At 49.5% G+C, this 19,787-nt stretch overlaps 1 protein-coding gene across 1 annotated transcript; it reads right to left on the minus strand.

Annotated features, from left to right (window-relative positions):
* Positions 1 to 10,368: 10,368 nt before the first annotated feature.
* LOC142906078 (exosome complex exonuclease RRP44-like) lies at positions 10,369 to 16,097 on the minus strand. Its single transcript, XM_076053517.1, has 3 exons — positions 15,897 to 16,097; positions 13,985 to 14,202; positions 10,369 to 13,012 (listed from the first exon to the last, which is right to left on the minus strand). Exons 1-3 carry the CDS (start codon positions 16,038 to 16,040, stop codon positions 12,790 to 12,792), a joined length of 585 nt encoding a protein of 194 aa, XP_075909632.1. The 5' UTR covers positions 16,041 to 16,097; the 3' UTR covers positions 10,369 to 12,789.
* Positions 16,098 to 19,787: the final 3,690 nt, after the last annotated feature.

Consider the following 19,787-nt stretch of genomic DNA (forward strand, 5'->3'; position numbering starts at 1 on the left):
TTAGTGTGCTTCTATTAAGACTGAGGCAGCTAACGAGTGATCCTTTTGGTCTGCACCATGCTGCCTTTCCCACCCCAGTGTTGATGTTTATACACCGCACTGGGTCATCAGTGAAAGCTTAGTCGACCTTTCTCTATTTGCTCACCCCCGCGTGGCCCCCTACAGCCGCCCCCCCCCCTGCTCGGGTGGGATAGGGGTGGGGGCACGGGAGGAGATGTGGGATCCACGTGGGGGGGCAGAGGGCAAGTGGGGGGTGTCCCGTTGTGCTATTTTCCGTAGACTTGCAATACTTTGCAGTAATTGGTCGAAGCGGTATCCACACGCGTGAAGTTAGATATGGGGAGTGACACACGTGGGGAGGGGCACGGGTTTGAGAAATAAGATGATGGTTACCATGGTGATCGTTATGGTGGTGATGATGAAGACGGTAATGATGGTGGTTGTAAGCTATGATGTGATTAGAGTCTCACATGCGCTCCTGTGATTTTGTTGCATGGTGGAGAGAAGAGCAAGCCGACGGGAAGTGAGTACTGTAATTCAACACACAGACATACACACAGATACATGCACCTGTATACAAAGACAGATCCCCGTATAGCCTTAACAGAATATTGAGTCAAGTGCTGTTAGCGAGTTAGCACCTATGATGGGGTGGGTGGTCAGCACCGCATCCGGATGCCTTTGTCTCCCCAGTGTTGATGTTTATACGTTGCACAATGTACTATTTTAAGTCTGAGTAGATGTAGGGGAGGCACACGACCGGTTTGATTTATTAGTCACTGATGGTTGTGAATGGGAATCGAACTCAGGTCAATCCCCACAGACACTACTGCTCCAAACCACTCATACAGACACTGCACATAGACACAAAGACAGAAATCTTGTGTATAGCCTTGAAACACTGTAGGAGCAAGTGCTGTTAGTGAGCACCTATGACGGCCGGCACCGCACACGAGGGGTGGGTTGCCAGCACCACACTTGGCCATCTTTGTCTCCCAAGTGGTGATGTTTACAAACCGCATCAGATACTTATTTGAGGCTGAGTGGACCTAGGGGAGGCCCCTAACCGGCTCAGATAACAACAACAGCCCTCATTCGCCACTAAGTGACGGAGACGTCACCATTCCGCTTGTGCCAGGCCTGGTACACTCTGAGGCCACTTGAAGTGTCAAAGGCTTGCCGACAGGAGATCAGCGGACAGACCCCAGTGCGATGGGTTGACTGAGATGACTGGCAGACGCACCACCTTTGCATCCTACTGTGCCAACTTGCTGCGTTTTAGTCATCCAGTGCACCGTCTGTTGTTGTGAGCATCGCTCCTCTCACCCTGCCTATATCCTTCACGAGCTTCCTCCATAGAGGCCGATCTTGACACCAGTGGTACAACTCAGCTCCGTAACCTCCTGTACTGCATCAGTCCATCTCTTCTCCAGGCCGTGCCACGCCCATTTAGCCCCCTCTATCTGGAAAAACAGAAGCTGCGTGGGCATGCGGTGGCTGAGCATGCGGGCTACATGACCCAAGCAATGCAGCCCTGCCCACCAGTGGAGCTCACTGATGGGAATGTGTCCCGATCTTTCAAGGATTTGTGAGCTCTTCACACATTCCAGCCTAGTTAAACCCAGGGTGGATCGTAGGCAGGCCAGTCTGAAAGTTTAAAGCTGGTTCAGATTTTTCTTTTATTCTATCATTGGCCGAGTGACAGACCGGGTAGATACCCCACAGTGTTATGAAGCTGATGAAAATATGCCACTTGACCAATTCGAAGTGACACCTTTGCTGCCCAGGTACGTAAATTTCTCCTCTCTACAGCTACCCCATCACTCAAGAGTAGTTGAGGGGGCGGAGTATTAAATTACACAAAATACTCAGGCGGGTGCTTAGTTTTGGTGGGGCTGATGGTAAGGCCCCACCTCTTTATCACACGCTCCATGCTTAGCAGCAGAACCTCCAACTATTTTTCAGTGTGAGCATCAACTTCCAAATTATCAGTGTACATAACATGGTTGACCAGTAGGGAGCCATCCCTTGACCTCACCCAGGCATCAATCAGCCTCCCATTGTATCTGTAGCAAATAGAAAAAAATCCACCGATGCAGCCATAAAAAGCTTCAAGAACTATGTGGTCGAAGATGATGCTAAATAATGTGTCAGCCAGAGTAGATCTCTGTCGCATCCCACTGTAAACAGGAAATTGCTCTGACTCCCATGCATGCAACTTTATCCGGGCCTGTCCACCATCGTGAAGGTCCTTAATGATTGTGAGCAGAGGGTTAGGGACTCCAAAAACACGAATAACAGTCCAGAGCCCTGGCCTACTGATTGTATCATAGGTCTTGACCAGGTCGGCGCTGCAACACTACACATACTCTTTGGTTCTATTCGGTAAAGTCACGTAGGTAAAAAATAAAACAACAAAAATCACGACGTTTTGGCAACAACACAAGTGGCCTTCATCAGGTGAAGGGACCAGGCTGTCTCGAGGACAACGCTGGAGTGAAACAGAGCCACGCTCAGACCGCGACCTTTAAGCTGTGTGCGAGGAAACAAGGTGCCTTGATAAAGGAATTAGCATAAAATTAGCATTTGATTTGCCGACTTAGCATGATGAACGGTGTAGAGGTGGTGTACATGCGGGTGCACATGCCGGTTGGCGCGGGGGGGGGGGAGTTTACCTATTGATGGTGTGGAAAGGGAATTTTTAAGAGCTGCGAAAGTTTGGGGTACCACTACTTGAAAAATATACTGTACCACTGAAAATTAGTTTAATGTTTGGTTCGATTTAGAACATCTTTCCAATTGTTGCTTAATTTGAAACCATCTTCTCGGTTGAAATTATGTCTGTGTTTGTAGATCTGAATTGCCTCGTGAACAAATCTCTGATAAAAACCCGTGGGTTTGCAAAGAACCTTGGTATCGGAGAAAATTATATCGTGATCGCCCACAGCGTTGTAACAGTGATCAGCTACGGCAGAAGAATTTGTTCTGCCGTGTTTCAAATCTGATTTGTGCTCGTGAATTCGGTCAGAGACATGCCGCTTTGTCTCCCCGATATAGCAATCACCGCAGGTACAACTCAATTTGTAAACCCCGGGGTACTGTAAGTCAGGAATGACATCCTTCACGGATGGGATCAGATCACGAATTTTGTGTACTGTATTGAACCGGACCTGGATCTTGTGTTTGTTTAGAATTTTGGAAATCTTTTTAGTAACGCCTGCTATATATGGTAGTGTGATGGTTTTGACCGGAGTATCAAGTGGTTGTTTCTGTATGGAGGGAGAAACAGCTTGGCGGATGGTACGGTCAGAGTATCCATTCCTTTTGAGGGCCAGGTGTACATGTTTTAATTCACTGGTCAGGTGGTGTTGGACCGAAATGCAATGAGCCCGATGGTATAACGTTTTGATGAGAGAATTATTTTGGGCTGGGTGGTGGTGGGAATCAGGTTTCAAGTAGGAATCTGTGTGGGTGGGTTTCCTGTAGACAGAATGTTCCAATGAGCCATCAGGTCTCCTCTAAAACAGAACATCTAAGAATGGTAGCTTGCCATCTTTCTCCACTTCCATGGGTAATTTGATGGCGGGATGTCTGGAATTGATGTGGTGTAGGAAAAGGTTCAGAGCTGGGAGGCCATGTGGCCAAATGACGAAAGTGTCATCCACATATCTCTTCCACAGGGAAGGTCTGAGGGTGGAAGTCTGGATGGTGTCTGATTCAAATTTCTCCATGAAAATATTGGCTATCACTGGTGACAAGGGGGATCCCATGGGGGTACCCTCATTTTGTTTATAGAAGGAGCCATTCCAAGTAAAGTAGGTATTGTTGAGGCAGTGCCTAACCAGTGCAGGTGTATCGGGGTCTAGTCCATGTTGGACCAAATTTTCAATTATTTCAATGGTATCAGGTACTGGGACCTTGGTGAACAAAGAGACCACATCGAAGCTGACAAGGATATCATCAGGGGACAGTACAACGTCTTTGACCATAGAGACCAATTGGGCTGAGTTAAGTACTGCTGAGGCGGTCTTGCCAGTGAAAGGCAGCAAGGTATCTGACAGAAAACGGGCTAGTCTATAGGTAGGGGAGTTTATCGTGGATACGGTGGGTCGTAGTGGGTGCCTTCTTTATGAATCTTGGGAAGACCATAGAATCTAGGGGGTCTTGCAGCAGAATGTTTTAGGGAGGGACGTTTAGTTGGGTCGATTAGGGAGGTCGAACTTGTGATGATCTTGTTGGTTTTTATCGCTAGGCTATTGGTAGGGTCATTTTTAATTTTTGAGTAACTTCCATCGTTGAGCAGACTCTGGATTTTGTTGTTGTATGAATCTTTATCCATAGTTACAGTAGCGTTGCCTTTATCGGCTGAGAGGATGACTATATCACTTCTGTTTTTTAAATTCGCGAGTTCAGAGCGTATGGATCCTTGCAGTCACGAAAACTTTAAATCTAGAACACCACACATGTAAGGTATGGATTTGTTACACTGTTCAACCACACACACAGACACATTTTAATTCAAACAAGTCCCTGATTTGTAAAAAAAAGAATCAGAGTACGAGTCATCAAATAGGCAATTGACACTTGGTCCAAAGAATATGTGATACTGTAATAGAAATACATGAATAGCTAAATTCATAATTTTGGTTAATAAGGCATAACCCAGTGCACAATGACATTGATGAAAAGACAAACAGTGCGACAAAGGAAATCAGCTTTCAGTCTGTATCAGACGGTCTCAGACGCGAGTGTTGAGAAGGTGACATGGCAGGCGTTTAGAAACCCGCTGTGCCGGCGGATGTAAAGTCGTTACACACAGTGTCTTTCGAACAATACAACAGTCAGGTGCTTGATGCAGCTGGTGACTTTCCAGATGTGGTGGGGTATTCACGATGTGTAGAACGATGCAATTGTACTTCTTTCTCGAATGGCAGGTGTTGTCGGGCTTTGACGATGTGTAGCACGATGGATTTCCTTCAGTATCCAACGTATAGAGGTGTCTTCACCATGATAATTATTCACAGGCTTGTTGGTTTACAGTCACGTTTTTCTAAACTCATGTGATTCATGGCACGTGACCTTGCAGCACAGTTTTGAGCAATGCCTTTCCTTCTCCAAGAGACACACATGTATCCTCTCTTTCTGCAAAACTCACTTTAAGTCTTCTTAATTTGACTTGCCATATGTATCGGCTCAATATAAATTGACAACTGCAAATCTTAAACTTTGCTTTTTAAATCTCCACTGTTTTACCACTATACCGTCTCCACTACCTCTGAGTGGTTACTCAGCATTTCAGCCATTCTCGTGCAAGGAATGACTTCTGTTGAGAGCAACCTCACATGTGTAGGGGTGCTATGGGGAATAAACACATGGCACGGGAAGGTGTGGTTCACCCACACCTTGGTGGCTACAACAACGTCCGCTAAGGCTCCAGTGGGTATAAAGTGCGGGGAGCCAGGGAGCTCGGGGCAGAGTGTGGGGCCCGAGGCTGAAGCAACCAGTGAAGAAAGAAGGCCAGCTAGGTGAGACCCTGGAACTCCTGTGACCGCTGCCCTTTTCAGGGCCGGCACAGCAAGCCAGTGGTGCGGCCCCAGAGCCCCAGAGTCAGAGTCCTTCTAAGGGCCGGTATGGTCGGCGGGGTGCCGAGATCTGTGCCTAACCAGGGCTGGATCTGATAGCCTCCCTTAGAGCCCTACCAGGAGGAACTGGGAGCCTAGAGCTTAGGCTAGAGAGCCTGGGGTGTGTTCCTGAGTTATACGGGTGGAGGGGCCGCTACCCCTTCTAGTGTAACCCTTGTTAAGGTTTAAATAAATAGTGCTGCTTCTATTCTGCCGTCTCCGTGTCCTGGAACCCACTACAACTGGTGTCAGAAGTGGTCTTAAAATGGACACAAGGAGTACAAACCGATCACAGGAACCCCAGGAGGAGGACGGCTCGCCTGGGATTGCGCCAGAGGCCGCGGCCGACGATCCTGGGATGCCCCAGACGCCCCAACAGCAGCCGCCGCTGGAGGAGTGGCCGCCGATGGAGGACGGGTTGCAGGCGGCTCACTCTCGACTGGCTGAGCTGCTGTATGCCGCGGCTTCCACGCTGGAGGAAATCAACCGTGCGGGGCTGCGGGCGCAAAGGCGGCAGAGAGACGAACGCCGTTCAACGGCCATTCCCGCCGAAACACAGCCACCAGATTTCGGATTTGCCGCCATGGCAGTGTCCGCCATGGCGATTGGAGGGTCGCAGCTCCACGTGGATGCTGTGGGCCAATCAGCGGTGGTGACGTCATCACCAACGGACGCCCGCTGGCAGGACCAATCGGCGGGCGCATCGTCATCACCTGCGCGACCGCCGATGGGTGTCCCCAGCCCCTGTATCACCGGCGGAAAGGCCGGAGATGGCGCGCAGCACCTCTCAGAGACGAAGCGATCGTTTCAACAACGCCTGCCGGTGTTGAAGGAGTTCGTTTCAGACGGCGGCGACTGGGGGGCCTTTCAACGCCGCTTTCTCGCTCATCAAGAGATGGCTGGCTGGACGGACAACGAGGCGTTGAGTGTGCTACCGGCCATGCTGGACGATGACGCCCTTGCTACGCTCATCACAGCTCCCAGATCAACGCGATCTACGCTACAGTCGGTGCTCCAGGTCCTCACCATAGTCTACGGGCCATCGTCGGACTGCCGCAAACTCTTCCACGAGCGGTGCAAGGGCCAGAAGGAGCCACCGCTGGCGTATCGCACGGCTCTCCTGGCCCTCGCAAAAGCGGCTTTCCCGCGGATGGACGGCGAAGGGGTGGACGCGATGGTGACGGAGAAGCTCCTGGCGTTGGCCCAGGAGCTACAGATCGTCATCGTCGCAGAGAACGACGCGGACATGTGCTCCTTGCGGGCAGCAAGACACATCCACGCGCACCTGATAGCGCAGCGTCGATCACCTCTCGTCCCCAAGGGCGCAGCTGCGGTGTGCGCTGGGACGCCGACCACCCCCCCCCTCCGAGGAGGTCTTCGCGGAGGGTCGCCCGTTGGAGTGGAGATCCGGAGGGAGGCCGGCTCGGACAACACTGGATCGCCAGGAGCACCCCAAGGCGCTCATCACGTGCTACAACTGTGGCCGCAAGGGCCACGTGGCTGCGGAATGCCGGGCGCCTCGTCAACGACAGCCGGGACGGTCGGACGGCGCTCCAGCCTACAGGCCTCCGCATCGCAACCCGGCAAGTCGCGGCACCCCACATGCTCGGCCTGTGCACACACCTGTCCCCACCTCGCGCGTTTCGGTGTACGGGCCTCGGGGTACGCTCATTGGTTTGTTGGGTGGCGGCGGGGTCGAGAGGGTGCTCAGGCCGGGGCAGTGGACAGAATTGGCCCACCGCATTGTTGCTGCGTCGGCAGGCTCGTCCGTGGTCGCGGGTCGCATTGACGGGGTCGAGGTGCGTATCCTCGTCGATACGGGAGCTTCGGCGACCATTGTGTCAGACTTGATTTATAATATTCTTCCCGTTCAAAGCCGCCCCTTGCTCCCAGTCACCGTTCTGTGTTACGCAGCGAACGGGGGTTCGCTGGGTATCATAGGCCAAATTCGAGCACAAATTTGCATTGGCGATATCAAACTCTCCGGGCCGATATTAGTCTCGTCCTCGCTGGCGGTTCCGTGCTTGTTGGGGACGGACTTTTTGGGCAAAATGCCGATTAAAATTCTAATTGATCAGGGTTGCATTGAGCTTCCCTCGGGCCGACGGGTAACATTCCTGCCTTCCCCTGTCACCTCAAGGGCAGCGTGCGCGTCGATACAAGCGTTCGTCACTCGTACTGTGCGTGTATCTCCCGGGGCGCAAATGCTCGTGCCCCTTCGCTTGTGTCGGCCTTTCGTGCCCGGTGTTCTGGACCAGGGAATTCTGTTAGGGCCCTCGAGGGCTGGGGAAAACGGGCTGGATCTGGTGGCCGCTCAAACGCTCGTTAAGGGGAGCGATGACCCGTTTATCCTCGTCCTTAACATTGGCGTACAGACGGCCGTCGTTCCTCAGGGAACTGTGCTCGCGCACGCGACGCCGGTCCCCGTGGTAGACACGGTTATGGGTAATGTGGGGACCGATCCTCTGGCTCAACCGCATTCTGAGGGGGACGATAGTTGGATGGACGCACTATGTTCGGGCACGAGTGATCTGTCCGACTCCCAGCGTGCCGGCCTACGCACCCTTCTGACGGAATTTTCCGATGTCTTTAGTAAACACAAATATGACATTGGGTGCATGAAATTGTTGCATCATCACATTGACACGGGTGACAATGCCCCGGTACGCCAGAATCCTTTTCGGTTAAGTCCGGCCGAAAAAGATCATGTCAAATCGGCAGTGGATGACATGCTGGCTGCAGACATTATAGCCCCTTCCACCAGTCCATGGGGAGCACCCATAGTGCTTGTCAAAAAGCACGATGGGTCCTTGCGATTCTGTGTGGATTTTCGCCGCCTTAATAAGATCTCCGTGGCCGACGCGTATCCACTTCCCCGGATGGACGAAGCTCTGGATGCTCTGGCTGGCGCACGTTTTTTTTCTACGTTGGACTTGTTATCCGGATTCTGGCAACTCCCATTGGATGATGAGTCCAAGCCAAAGACTGCGTTTCGCACACCACACGGCCTATTCCAATTTAACCGGTTATCTATGGGATTACACTCCGCTCCGGCGACATTTCAGCGCCTTATGGAACTGGTTTTGGCTGGCTTACAGTGGAAAGTCTGTTTGATCTATCTGGATGACGTCATCGTGTTCAGCAAGACATTTGACGAACACCTTTTGCGCTTGCGCGCCGTGTTCCTCGAAATGCGTGCTGCGAATTTGAAATTTAAGCCGCAAAAGTGCCACCTGCTACGGGAATCCGTACGCTATTTGGGGCACATCGTCAGCCGCTCGGGCATATCCACCGATCCCGCAAAGACGCAGTGTGTCAGCTCCTGGCCAGCCCCCACCTCGGTGGCTGAGGTCAGGAGTTTCATTGGATTTGCGTCTTATTACCGGCGGTTCGTTGCGGATTTCGCGACCATTGCTAAGCCCTTACACGCTCTGACGGCGAAGGGAGTGAAATTTCACTGGGGCCAGGAGGAGGAGGTCGCTTTTTGTTCCCTTCTCGACGCTCTCATGCGGGCCCCTCCATTGAGCTACCCCGATTTTTCGGAACCCTTCCTGCTCGATACAGACGCCAGCAATACGGGCATTGGGGGTGTGCTCTCACAGGTGATCTGTGGTGTGGAACGCGTCGTGGCTTATGGCAGTAGGGTTTTGTCTCTGGCGGAACAGAGATACTGCGTCACGCGTCGGGAACTCTTGGCTATTGTATTTATTATGCAACAGTATCGCCCATATCTGTACGGTCGGCATTTCACTGTCCGTACGGACCATGCGGCATTACAATATGCCTTGCAGGTGACGCAGCCTTCGGGGCAATTGTCCCGATGGCTCGAAATCCTTCAGGATTATGATTTCACGACCACATATCGGAAGGGTGCTCGGCACACTAATGCGGATGCGCTGTCTCGCCTGCCGCCCGCCTCAGATTGCGCTTGTCTCAGGGGATCGGGGCGTTGTAAGCCGCCAGAGGATAGCCCCCCCTTAGATATCCCGGTTCTCGCTGCTGCCACTGAGGACCCCTTGCCTGAGGGTCCTGTCGGGTAGGGAGGTGCGGACTCCTTGCTGGGGTTGTCCGTTGCGGAATGGGGGCGCCTCCAGATGGAGGACGCATCCCTCCTCGCGTTGCGTCGTCGCGCAGGGGGTTCCGTGTGGGGGGTCGTGGGGATTGATTCGTACGGGCTGCTCCAGGGGCTCCTAATGCATTGGGATGGGAGGGCCTGCCGTCACAGGCTTGTGGTGCCATCCGCTTTGCGGGGTAAGGCCGTTTGGGCCGCACACGAGTGGCTTTTGCACCTGGGGACCCACAAGACCCTTGCCGTGCTCCAGCTGGATTTCTTCTGGCCGGGTATGGCAAGGGATGTGGATGACCTCCTGGGTGCATACACTCAGTGCGCCCAACGAAAACCACCAGCGAAAGGCGCCTGCCCACCGCTACAATCTATCACGGTCTCTCGGGTTAACGAACTCGTCGCACTCGATATATTGGGGCCCTTCCCTGCGACCCCTAGGGGTAACAAGTACCTGCTGGTTGGCGTGGAATATTTCACCCGATGGCCTATGGCATGGCCTCTCGCTAACCAGTCAGCAGCAGCCGTTGCCGAGGCCTTTGTCCAGGGCTATGTCCTCGACAAGGGTGCTCCCGAACGGCTGCTGACTGACCAAGGGAAGAACTTCTCTGGCGTCCTTCTGCACGAGGTGTGTGCGCTTCTTGGTACGAAAAAGATTCGCACTTCCCCCTATCACCCACAAACCGATGGCATGGTGGAGCGGCTGCATAGGACGCTCACATCTATGTTGTGTCACCAGGTGTGCGGTGACTGAGGTAGAAGCAGTGGCCAAGCAGGAAGTGGTGAAAGATATAGCGGCCAATGTCATAGAGGGGATTGAGAGAGATGCAAAACAGGTATTAGCAGAAGAGGTAGAGCCAAATGAGGTCGATCGGAATGAGGGAATGGCCAAACAGGAAGTGGCGGAGAAAGTTGATAATGTTGTGGAGACAAAGAAAGAGGGAGATGATTGTGTTCAGAAGAAACGTAGGAATAGGAAACTACGAAGGATTGAGATGAAAGTTCGGGAAGTAAAAGAGATGAAGGAAAAGGAGATTGAGAGAGAGGGGAATGATGGAGAACCCAAGAAGGAAGTGGCGAGTCAGGTAGAGGCAAATGAGGTAGACGTAGCGGTGATTGAGGTAGATGCAGTGGCCACACAGGAATTTGTGAAAGAGGTAGTGGCCAATGTCATAGAAGGGATTGAGAGAGATGCCAAGGAGGACTTAGCGAAAGAGGTAGAGGCAAGTGAGGTAAATGGGAATGAGGGAATGGCCAAACAGGAAGTGGCGGAGAAAGTTGAGAATGTTGTGGAGACAAAGAAAGAGGGAGAGAATTGTGTTCAGAGGAAACGTAGGAATAGGAAGCTAAGAAGGACTGAGATGAAAGTTCGGGAAGTAGAAGAGATGAAGGTAAACGAGATTGAGGGAAAGGGGAATGATGGAGAGCCCAAGAAGGAAGTGGCGATTGAGGTAGAGGTAGCGGTGATTGAGGTAGATGCAGTGGCCAAGCAGGAAGTGGTGAAAGAGTTAGTGGCCAATGTCGTAGAAGGGATTGAGAGAGATACAAAGCAGGAATTGGTGAAACAGGTCGAGGCAATTCAGGTCGACACGATCGAAGAAAAGGCCATGCAGGTCTTGATCAATGAGGTAGATACGAATGAGGTAAAAGGCCAAACAGGAAATGGCAAAAAAAAGTTGAGAACGTGGTGGAGGAGATAAAGCAGGCAGGGGCAAATGAGGTTGAAGCATATGAAGTAGATGCCATCCAGGAAGTGGCAAAAGAGGTAGAGGAGATTGAGGGAGAGGCCAAGCAGGAGGTGGTTATGGAGGTAGAGTCGAATGAGTTAGAGGCGAATGGCGTAGAGGTGATTGAGGTAGAAGCAGAGGTAGGGGCTATTGAGGTGGAGGAGAGTGAGGCGATTTTGGTAGAGGCGAATGATGTAGAGGCAATAGAGGTAGACGCAAAAGAAGTAGGAGCTATTGAGTTAGAGGCAAATGAGGTAGAGCTGAAGGAGGTCGACACGATTGAAGACGATACAAAGCAGGAAGTGGTGAATGAGGAAGGAAGATGTGAGCAACCTTAGAGGGCAGAGAGTGTTCAGGAAGAGAAGAAAGAGATTAAGCACATCCCATCTTCTAAGGGAGAGAGAAAGGACAGTTTCTGGCGTTGGACTTGGAGCTTCCTGTGCTGCACACGGCAGCTGGAGAAAGATGAGGAAGAGGAGAATGAACGAGGAGGAGACAGAGGGAAGGAGCGCCAAGACCAGCAGCTGGGAAACAAAAAGAAAGAAAAGTGGTGGAGACTCCGCAGAGGGATAAACTAGCGTGTTCTCCCAGACATAGACATTGAGATGTGGTTGGATGGACATGGATATTTATATATGTATATATATTTAAGTTGTAATAAAAACGTACTTATGTTTCTTGAACTCGACTTCTGGTACAAAATATGTATTACCGAAGCTATCAACAGAAGGTTTGTACAGGATTAACTGCACTTATGGCCAATGTTATGTCGGGCAAACAGGACGAATGATCAGCACGGGACTAAAAGAACATCAGATAAATATTAAATACACGCGTGCCAACAAGAACACTCAATTGATAATGTTGAAGTTCTGTGCAAAAACTAGCTACGACTGGCCAAGACTAATTAGAGAATTGAAAGAAAGAAAAATAATTTTAACCATTTGGATAGCTACTAACTTAGTGCTGCGTGGAAGCAAATCATCAAATAATACATTGTGTAAATGCATGTCTATACAGAGTACCATACTTTAATAGGGATTACTGTTGATACGACTATTTTAATACACAATGGACAGGAAGGACAAGATCTAAGGGCTCGCAGAAGTGTGATCACCACATCTATGCCTCTATTTTTAGGAACGAAACATGTGGACTTCTCCACAAATCTGGCTGTCGCCTGATGAAGCTAGTTGTAATTACTGGCGAAACGTCGTACTCAGATTGTAAATCTTGTGACTTGGCTCGCCAACACACCGGTGTGCTGGACTAGTGACAAATTGGCATGTTCTGTTTACGTGATAACCCTTACTAGATGGCTGTGCCAAGTGGTGCCGGGTTTTAATGACATTTATATATTTACGTGATCTAACCCGATTCAGTTGCATGCAACCAAGTTACACTCATCGCGCAGGTATGGGGCCGCCTCAAGAAATGCTTGTAATCGATGTATTGATGATGATGCACCATGGTCCCCAGTCTCATACTGATCCCGAGACTCACGCAGTCTGTGCACTCCCAGCTTGTCGGTGAGCGCCGGGTACGTGGGGTCGGCGCCCACGCACACGGCCAGCAGCCGGTGCACAATCACATCCGAGTATCTGTAACGGTACAGGGAGACAACAACAACAATATTCACATTTGTTGTAGCCTCTATTTAATATGAAGATTAAATTTACAGTAGATACAGGCTGCGGTATGGCCACGAGATGCCAACGGAGCAGCGGTATTAATCCACCAAGCATTCATTCTGGTGGATCTCAGCGGGTTTCACGATCCACCAGAAAGCTACGCAAACAATGACTCAGATGGATTTAACGCTGTGATAGAATACTGTACTCTGGACATACCACGTTCTAGCACCATCTGCTGGTGGAAATTATCTTTGTTAATGTATGAATTTAATTCTTTGTTGAGGATTTTTTTATTTGTCATCAGATGTAACGCAAATTGCTGCCTGCTCATATCTGTGTTCTTATTTAAGATCCACAACAAAATCGTTAGCGATCCATGGCAGAATTGCAATTCACTTTTGGCCGCCGCTGCAACACGGCAATGGATTCTTGATTCTGCACGTGGAACACTGTCACCCTCCTTGTAGGCGTTGGTGTTCTCCAGATCCTCTAGTTTTTCACCAACACAAGCCAAACAACCATTTAAGGAATTGGCCAAACTTCCCGTTTATAGGACCTTTTAGAAAAATAAGTCAAAATCTGAATCTTTATCATGGAGAAATCCGATTCGCGATAAAAGCTCTTTTTGACAGATGTCCAGTAGGTAGATGATAGGAGTGCTAAGAATAGGAAAGGTAAACAAATCACTAAAAGTAAATAATAGAAAAAAGATATACAAGTTGTATGTTGAACTTCATTCGCACCGTACGTAGCCAACCGTGCTAATCGGAGGTGTGCCGTAATGACAAGTTAACATTGCATAAGTACATCAATTAATAAATAAATTCCTAAACTTGGGAAAGGCAGCACAGTCCCAGACCACACCAAGACAACAACATAGTCCCCTCAATAATTGCGAAGGTCGATTTCACGCGTGTGCCTGACGCCAGAGCATGTCACCGTCGAATGGGCGATGTGAAGTGGGTGTAGCTGGCGGTGGCGAGCCCGTAGTGGTGGGTGTCGGGCTCCATGCCGGAGCAGAAGTAGATGGCCTGCATCATGCAGCGCGTGGCCAGGATGCGCAGCAGAGTGTTGAGGTATGATGGCGCTCCCGGCACCGCCGCCCGGTCCAGGGACTCGGCCAACGCCTTAGCCGAGTCCACCTGGATCTCGATGTTCTGCGCAAAAAAATCGGGCACACCGGCGTTTGTGAGGTGACTATCCCGCACGTGGCTTGTAGTTCAGTGATGGGGAAGCAGCAAGGGTTGTGGTGTATTGGAAAGAAAACGTTATTCAGCGCACTTCCTGTAGGCATTCAGGTTTCCATAACCTGGCTTGCCAGAAGGCAGTACAGCAAGTGGATTAATCTACATCTGGCACAGTGCCTGGCTGCCTTCCAGCGTTGTCTGTGGTTCGTCAGACCTTTTGAGTTGTTCTGCCTCTAAGGGCGAGTGGAAACTATACGGCTACATCTCAAGATAAAGGTAAAAGGTGCAGCCCTGCAAATGCTCGCTCAGGCCAATACTGACATCGTTTCAAGACACCTCTGCTTCACAGTAGGGGGTAGCACATTCCCACCCATTTTGAGCATAATGTTCATCACAATAAGTCGACCTGATATTTCAACATTTCAGTGCTGGAATTTATCTAAAATTAAATACAGTACTACATTTATCGTGATGGTTTTTTGGTGCTTAATTCTGTGGAGTAGCTGGGAAACGAGCCGAGTCCTTCAACTCCCTACACTTGATAACATAGTATGTTCAATGCGGCTGCTGGATTTTGAAGCCAGGGTCCCAGCTGTAATCTCTGCGTCATAGGGTGACCCAGGTGACCCTTGCAAATGAGACTATTATGGTCTCTTGAGTTCTCACCCGGTTAAACCAAAAGACCTCAAACAAAAATTTGAGCCACCCGGCGACCTCTGAATTCCTTGCGAGGAGGATGATATTGAAGTTAGGTTAACAGCAATCTAGAGACAGTAGAACCCCTCTTAAAGACGGTAATTGGTTCCACGAACCCGAGCATTAAAGGATTTGGTCATTAAGCGAGTATAGGAAATACGTGTTAAAAGCTTAATTCGGTCTGATAGCATCGAAAGTTGTTCACCCAAAAAACGTACTTTATAATATTTAAACAATGGATATTAATACAAAAAGATACTAACGTTATAAACACATCATATTAAAATAAACACTGTTAATAAATGCATTAATTCATTTTGATTTAAAGCTTTCGTGACTGCAGGGATTCATATTCTTGGTTCTTTCGGTAAATTCACGTGGAAGGGAAACAATAAAATAATAAAATATAAAACAATAAAATTATCACGACGTTTCGACTGCAACACAAGCAATCATCATCAGGTGTGAAAACCACAAGAAAATTTGAAAAAAGTGGCGATTATTTTAACGTTAGCACCACGGAGAGAGATTTGATAAACCATTTCGGGTCTTAATTGATTGATCACGCTTAAGGTGGCTTTCAGAACGCATCCATTATTTTTCGTCTCCCCCCTCCTCTTTTCCGAACATAGATGGACTCGTCCATCTGACCAAACTGTCAAATCTCTCTCCGTGGTGCTAACGTTAAAAATAACTGCCGCTTTTTTTCAAATTTTCTTGTTGTGGTTTTCACACCTGATGATGATTGCTTGTGTTGCAGTCGAAACGTCGTGAGAATTTTATTGTTTTATATTTTTATTATTTTAATGTTTCCCTTCTAAGTGGCATTACTTCATATTTACTGTACCTACAACAGCCCGTCGTTAACAGAGAAATGGTCGGTTAACCCTACACATTGAGCTCTATGGAGGCCCATTGTTAAGCGATTAGTTAACAAGGGTGGTCGTTAAAAGGGGTTCTAACTCTACCTTTGATTTCGCCGCCTTCACCAAGATGTCGTAGTTGGAAGGCGGAGGCGCCGGGTGGCGTCGGAGCAACGCACACTCGAGGAATTCGTCTACGATGCGCTCCGCCACGGAGACGTTGGCGAGCAACATGAACTCCTCCACCATCGAGTTGGTCTCCCTGTGTACATGCACCAGTTTCCGCCACCACAACACATCAACCACAAGGGTCAAGATTCTTTATCTTAGATTATTTTGCTGATAATAAATTTCCCACGTGATAAGCCACTTTGTTCAGCTATCATTTGTGGTCAGGGTTTTACTTGGTAAGATAAAAATAGTTTAGTTTTATTTGTATATTTGTTTAAGTTATTTGTTTACCTTTCCAATACTTTGCAATCCTAACGTGTGCTTGTATTGTTTGTTGTTGTAACGTTGTGACCTGCCCCAACTGGACATCTGTGAAAAAAGAGCTTTATAGCTCATCGGATTCTTCCAGTAGAAATATATATTTTGATTCTGATAGAGAGATCTGCACAACAGTCGGATTGCAGTCATGGGAGGTGTCTTGTTGACGAGACTCACTTGAGTTCCTTGGTCTGCAGGTCGATCGGGTCATGGGTTTCGCTGTCCATGTGGAATCGGACCTCAGGGGATGCCAGAGTCAATGCCCTACGGGTGGAGAAGGGACATGAGCGATTATCATGTCCAGCCAAAACAACACAGAATCTTAATATAAGACACTTCACAAACTCAGATATTTGAGTTGAACATGCACAGCTCGTTAAGTCAATCCACTGCTGGATGAGGGCCGCCCCATGTCATGCGGGTCGTGGGGTGGTTTTACCGTACTTAACCGTGGTGGTCAGTACGCGTTGGCAAAGGTGGGGGAGCACAGACATGGGAGCATTAAGTAGAGTAAAACAATTTATGTCACTGCATTGTCCTCTATTGCCCACAATGTAGCCCCGCAGCAGCCTGTAACACTCCAATCTAAAAGCATGTTATTAACCAGGTAAAACCTTAACTTCTTTATTGTTGCCTTCATTTCCGCATCTCCAGCTTCTTCAGCCTCCCACCCCCAGCCCCGCTCACTTCCCCCCCCCCCCCCGGCATTTTGCCGTGCTCGCCCCTTTACTCCCTCTAGCAGCACCCCACTTCCCCTGTCCCACACCCCCCCTCTCTATCTCTCCCCCCTTGCTCCCCCCCACTCTCTTACCTATATAGCCTCTTGTTACAACAGCCCTTTTTTGGCCACTTCAGCAATTGTTTCTGGCTGTGGTTGTCCCACCTGAAGAAGGACGCTTGTGTTGCGCCCGAAACGTCGTGATTTAATTTAGTTGTTATTTTATTTTATAGTTTTACCTACGTGACTTTACTGAAAAAAAAACAAAGAGTATGAATCCTGTAACACTTGTTTGTGCATGGTATTCACCCAAGCCTCATGCATCATGGGGTCAAAAAAAGCTACAGGTGCAGCTTTGCAATTGCTTGCTCAAGCCACTGCTGGAAGAAGGGGGCTCCCATATGAGGGGGCCCCTCTAGAGATACACCCTTTTACAGTTCCTCTCAATGTATTTTAGCCAACTCTTCCACGCTGGCCGGATGTCTTAGAAGACACGGGAGTAACCACACTTTACCGCGCCACAGGCGACCTGCCGATCGACTAAATGTGGTGCACCCATTAATACTGCTCAGCGCTCCAGAGGCGGTGGAGGGGATGAGGATCTGGACAATGAGTTACCCGTTTTGAATGCGCCTCTGCTTGAGGATCTTGGCCAGGGAGTTGAGGCCACGCAAGCTGCTGGTGACCGGGTCCTTCCGCCCGGCGTCGTGCATCATTAGCTGATCCTCTGCGCATGTCAGAGACGCCTGCGGGGATACGATGAACACACCACGGGTGAACCATGGGGTCCTCGCAATTACACAATGCCCACGCCTGATCCAAGCCCAAGCCAGAACTCAACAGATGTCTACGTGGCTCCCGATGACCACTGAGGGTTACGCTCACCCAAAGACAGCAAAATTGATATTTTTTGAATTCTCAAAACTGGAATTTAACCAAATTTTGTGCAATGTAATTTGATGGTCTTTTGTGCAGTGAGTTTAACACGTAGGCTTTCGTGACCAATATCATCCATAATACAGGTTTTTTGGGTTAGATTGTGTAAATACATAAATGTGTCGTTAAACCCGCCACCACCCGACACAGCGGACTAGTAAGGGTTGTCACATAAACAGAACGTGGCCAATTCGTCACTGGTACAACACACCCGTGTGCTGTACTCGTGACGAATTGGCATGTTCTGTTTACGTGACAACCCTTATTAGTTGGCTGTGTCGGGCGGGTGGGGGTGGGTTTTAATGATACATTTACATATTTACACGATCTAACCTAAAAAAAAACCTGTGTTTTGTGCAGTGTTTGTTGACTGGACATAGACCATCAACTCACTACTTTCATGTCCTACCTCGCACCTCCGATTAGCACAGTTGGCTACGTACGGTGCAAAAGAAGTTCAACATACATACTACCACTTGTGAACCCGGTTCATCTCGCTACACTTGTGAACCCAGAGGTGCAAGCTCAATGCTCTGACCTCTCAGCCATCCGGAAACCTCAACTGCACTAACATAGCAAGGCACCGATACAATACACGTGAAAGCAAACGAGAGTTTTACAAAAACTGAACGTCTGTGGGGGGGGGGAAATCACCTTGGAATTGATGATGCTCTTGGTAAAACGTGTGCTCACGATCTCAGCCTTTGGAGTCATCTCCCATATGCACGAGAACGCCAGCCTGCACGCGCACAGCACATGCACCGTCGCCATTCACCGTCGAGTGGCGGAGTCGTCGACATTGGAGTGGTGCAGGGTGTTCACTCAGGAAAGCCTCGCAAAGTCTCGAGACTCTTTTTCAGGAGGGTCTTGCCAAGTTTTTGGTAGTCGAGTCATTCTTTCAGCAGCGGGATTTTGACAGATGTCCAGTCGGTAGATGATAGGAGTGCTAGGAATAGGAAAGGTAAACAAATCACTAAAAGTAAATAATAGAAAAAAGATATACAAGTACGTAGCCAATCGTGCTAATCGGAGGTGTGCCATAATGACAAGTTAACATTGCATAAGTACATCAATTAATAAATAAATTCCTAAACTTGGGAAAGGCAGCACAGTCCCAGACCACACCAAGACAACATAGTCCCCTCAATAATCGCGAAGGTCGATTTCACGCGTGTGCCTGACACCAGAGCACGTCACCGTCGAATGGGCGACGTGAAGTGTGTGTAGATGGCGGTGGCGAGCACGTAGTGGTGGGTGTCGGGCTCCATGCCGGAGCAGAAGTAGATGGCCTGCATCATGCAGCGCGTGGCCAGGATGCGCAGCAGAGTGTTGAGGTATGGTGGCGCTCCCTGCACTGCCGCCCGGTCCAGGGACTCGGCCAACGCCTTAGCCGAGTCCACCTGGATCTCGATGTTCTGCGCAAAAAAATCAGGCACACCGGCGTTTGTGAGGTGACTATCCCGCACGTGGCTTGTAGTTCAGTGCTGGGGAAGCAGCAAGGGTTGTGGTGTATTGGAAAGAAAACGTTATTCAGCGCACTTCCTGTAGGCATTCAGGTTTCCATAACCTGGCTTGCCAGGAGAAGGCAGTACAGCAAGTGGATTAATCTACATCTGGCACAGTGCCTGGCTGCCTTCCAGCGTTGTCTGTGGTTCGTCACACCTTTTGAGTTGTTCTGCCTCTAAGGGCGAGTGGAAACTATACGGCTACATCTCAAGATAAAGGTAAAAGGTGCAGCCCTGCAATTGCTCGCTCAGGCCAATACTGACATCGTTTCAAGACACCTCTGCTTCACAGTAGGGGGTAGCACATTCCCACCCATTTTGAGCATAATGTTCATCACAATAAGTCGA

The sequence above is a fragment of the Petromyzon marinus genome, chromosome 61 (assembly GCF_048934315.1).
Source record: "Petromyzon marinus isolate PM22_M1 ecotype Great Lakes invasive population chromosome 61, UKy_Petmar_22M1.pri1.0, whole genome shotgun sequence".
Classification (NCBI taxonomy): Eukaryota; Metazoa; Chordata; class Hyperoartia; order Petromyzontiformes; family Petromyzontidae; genus Petromyzon; species Petromyzon marinus.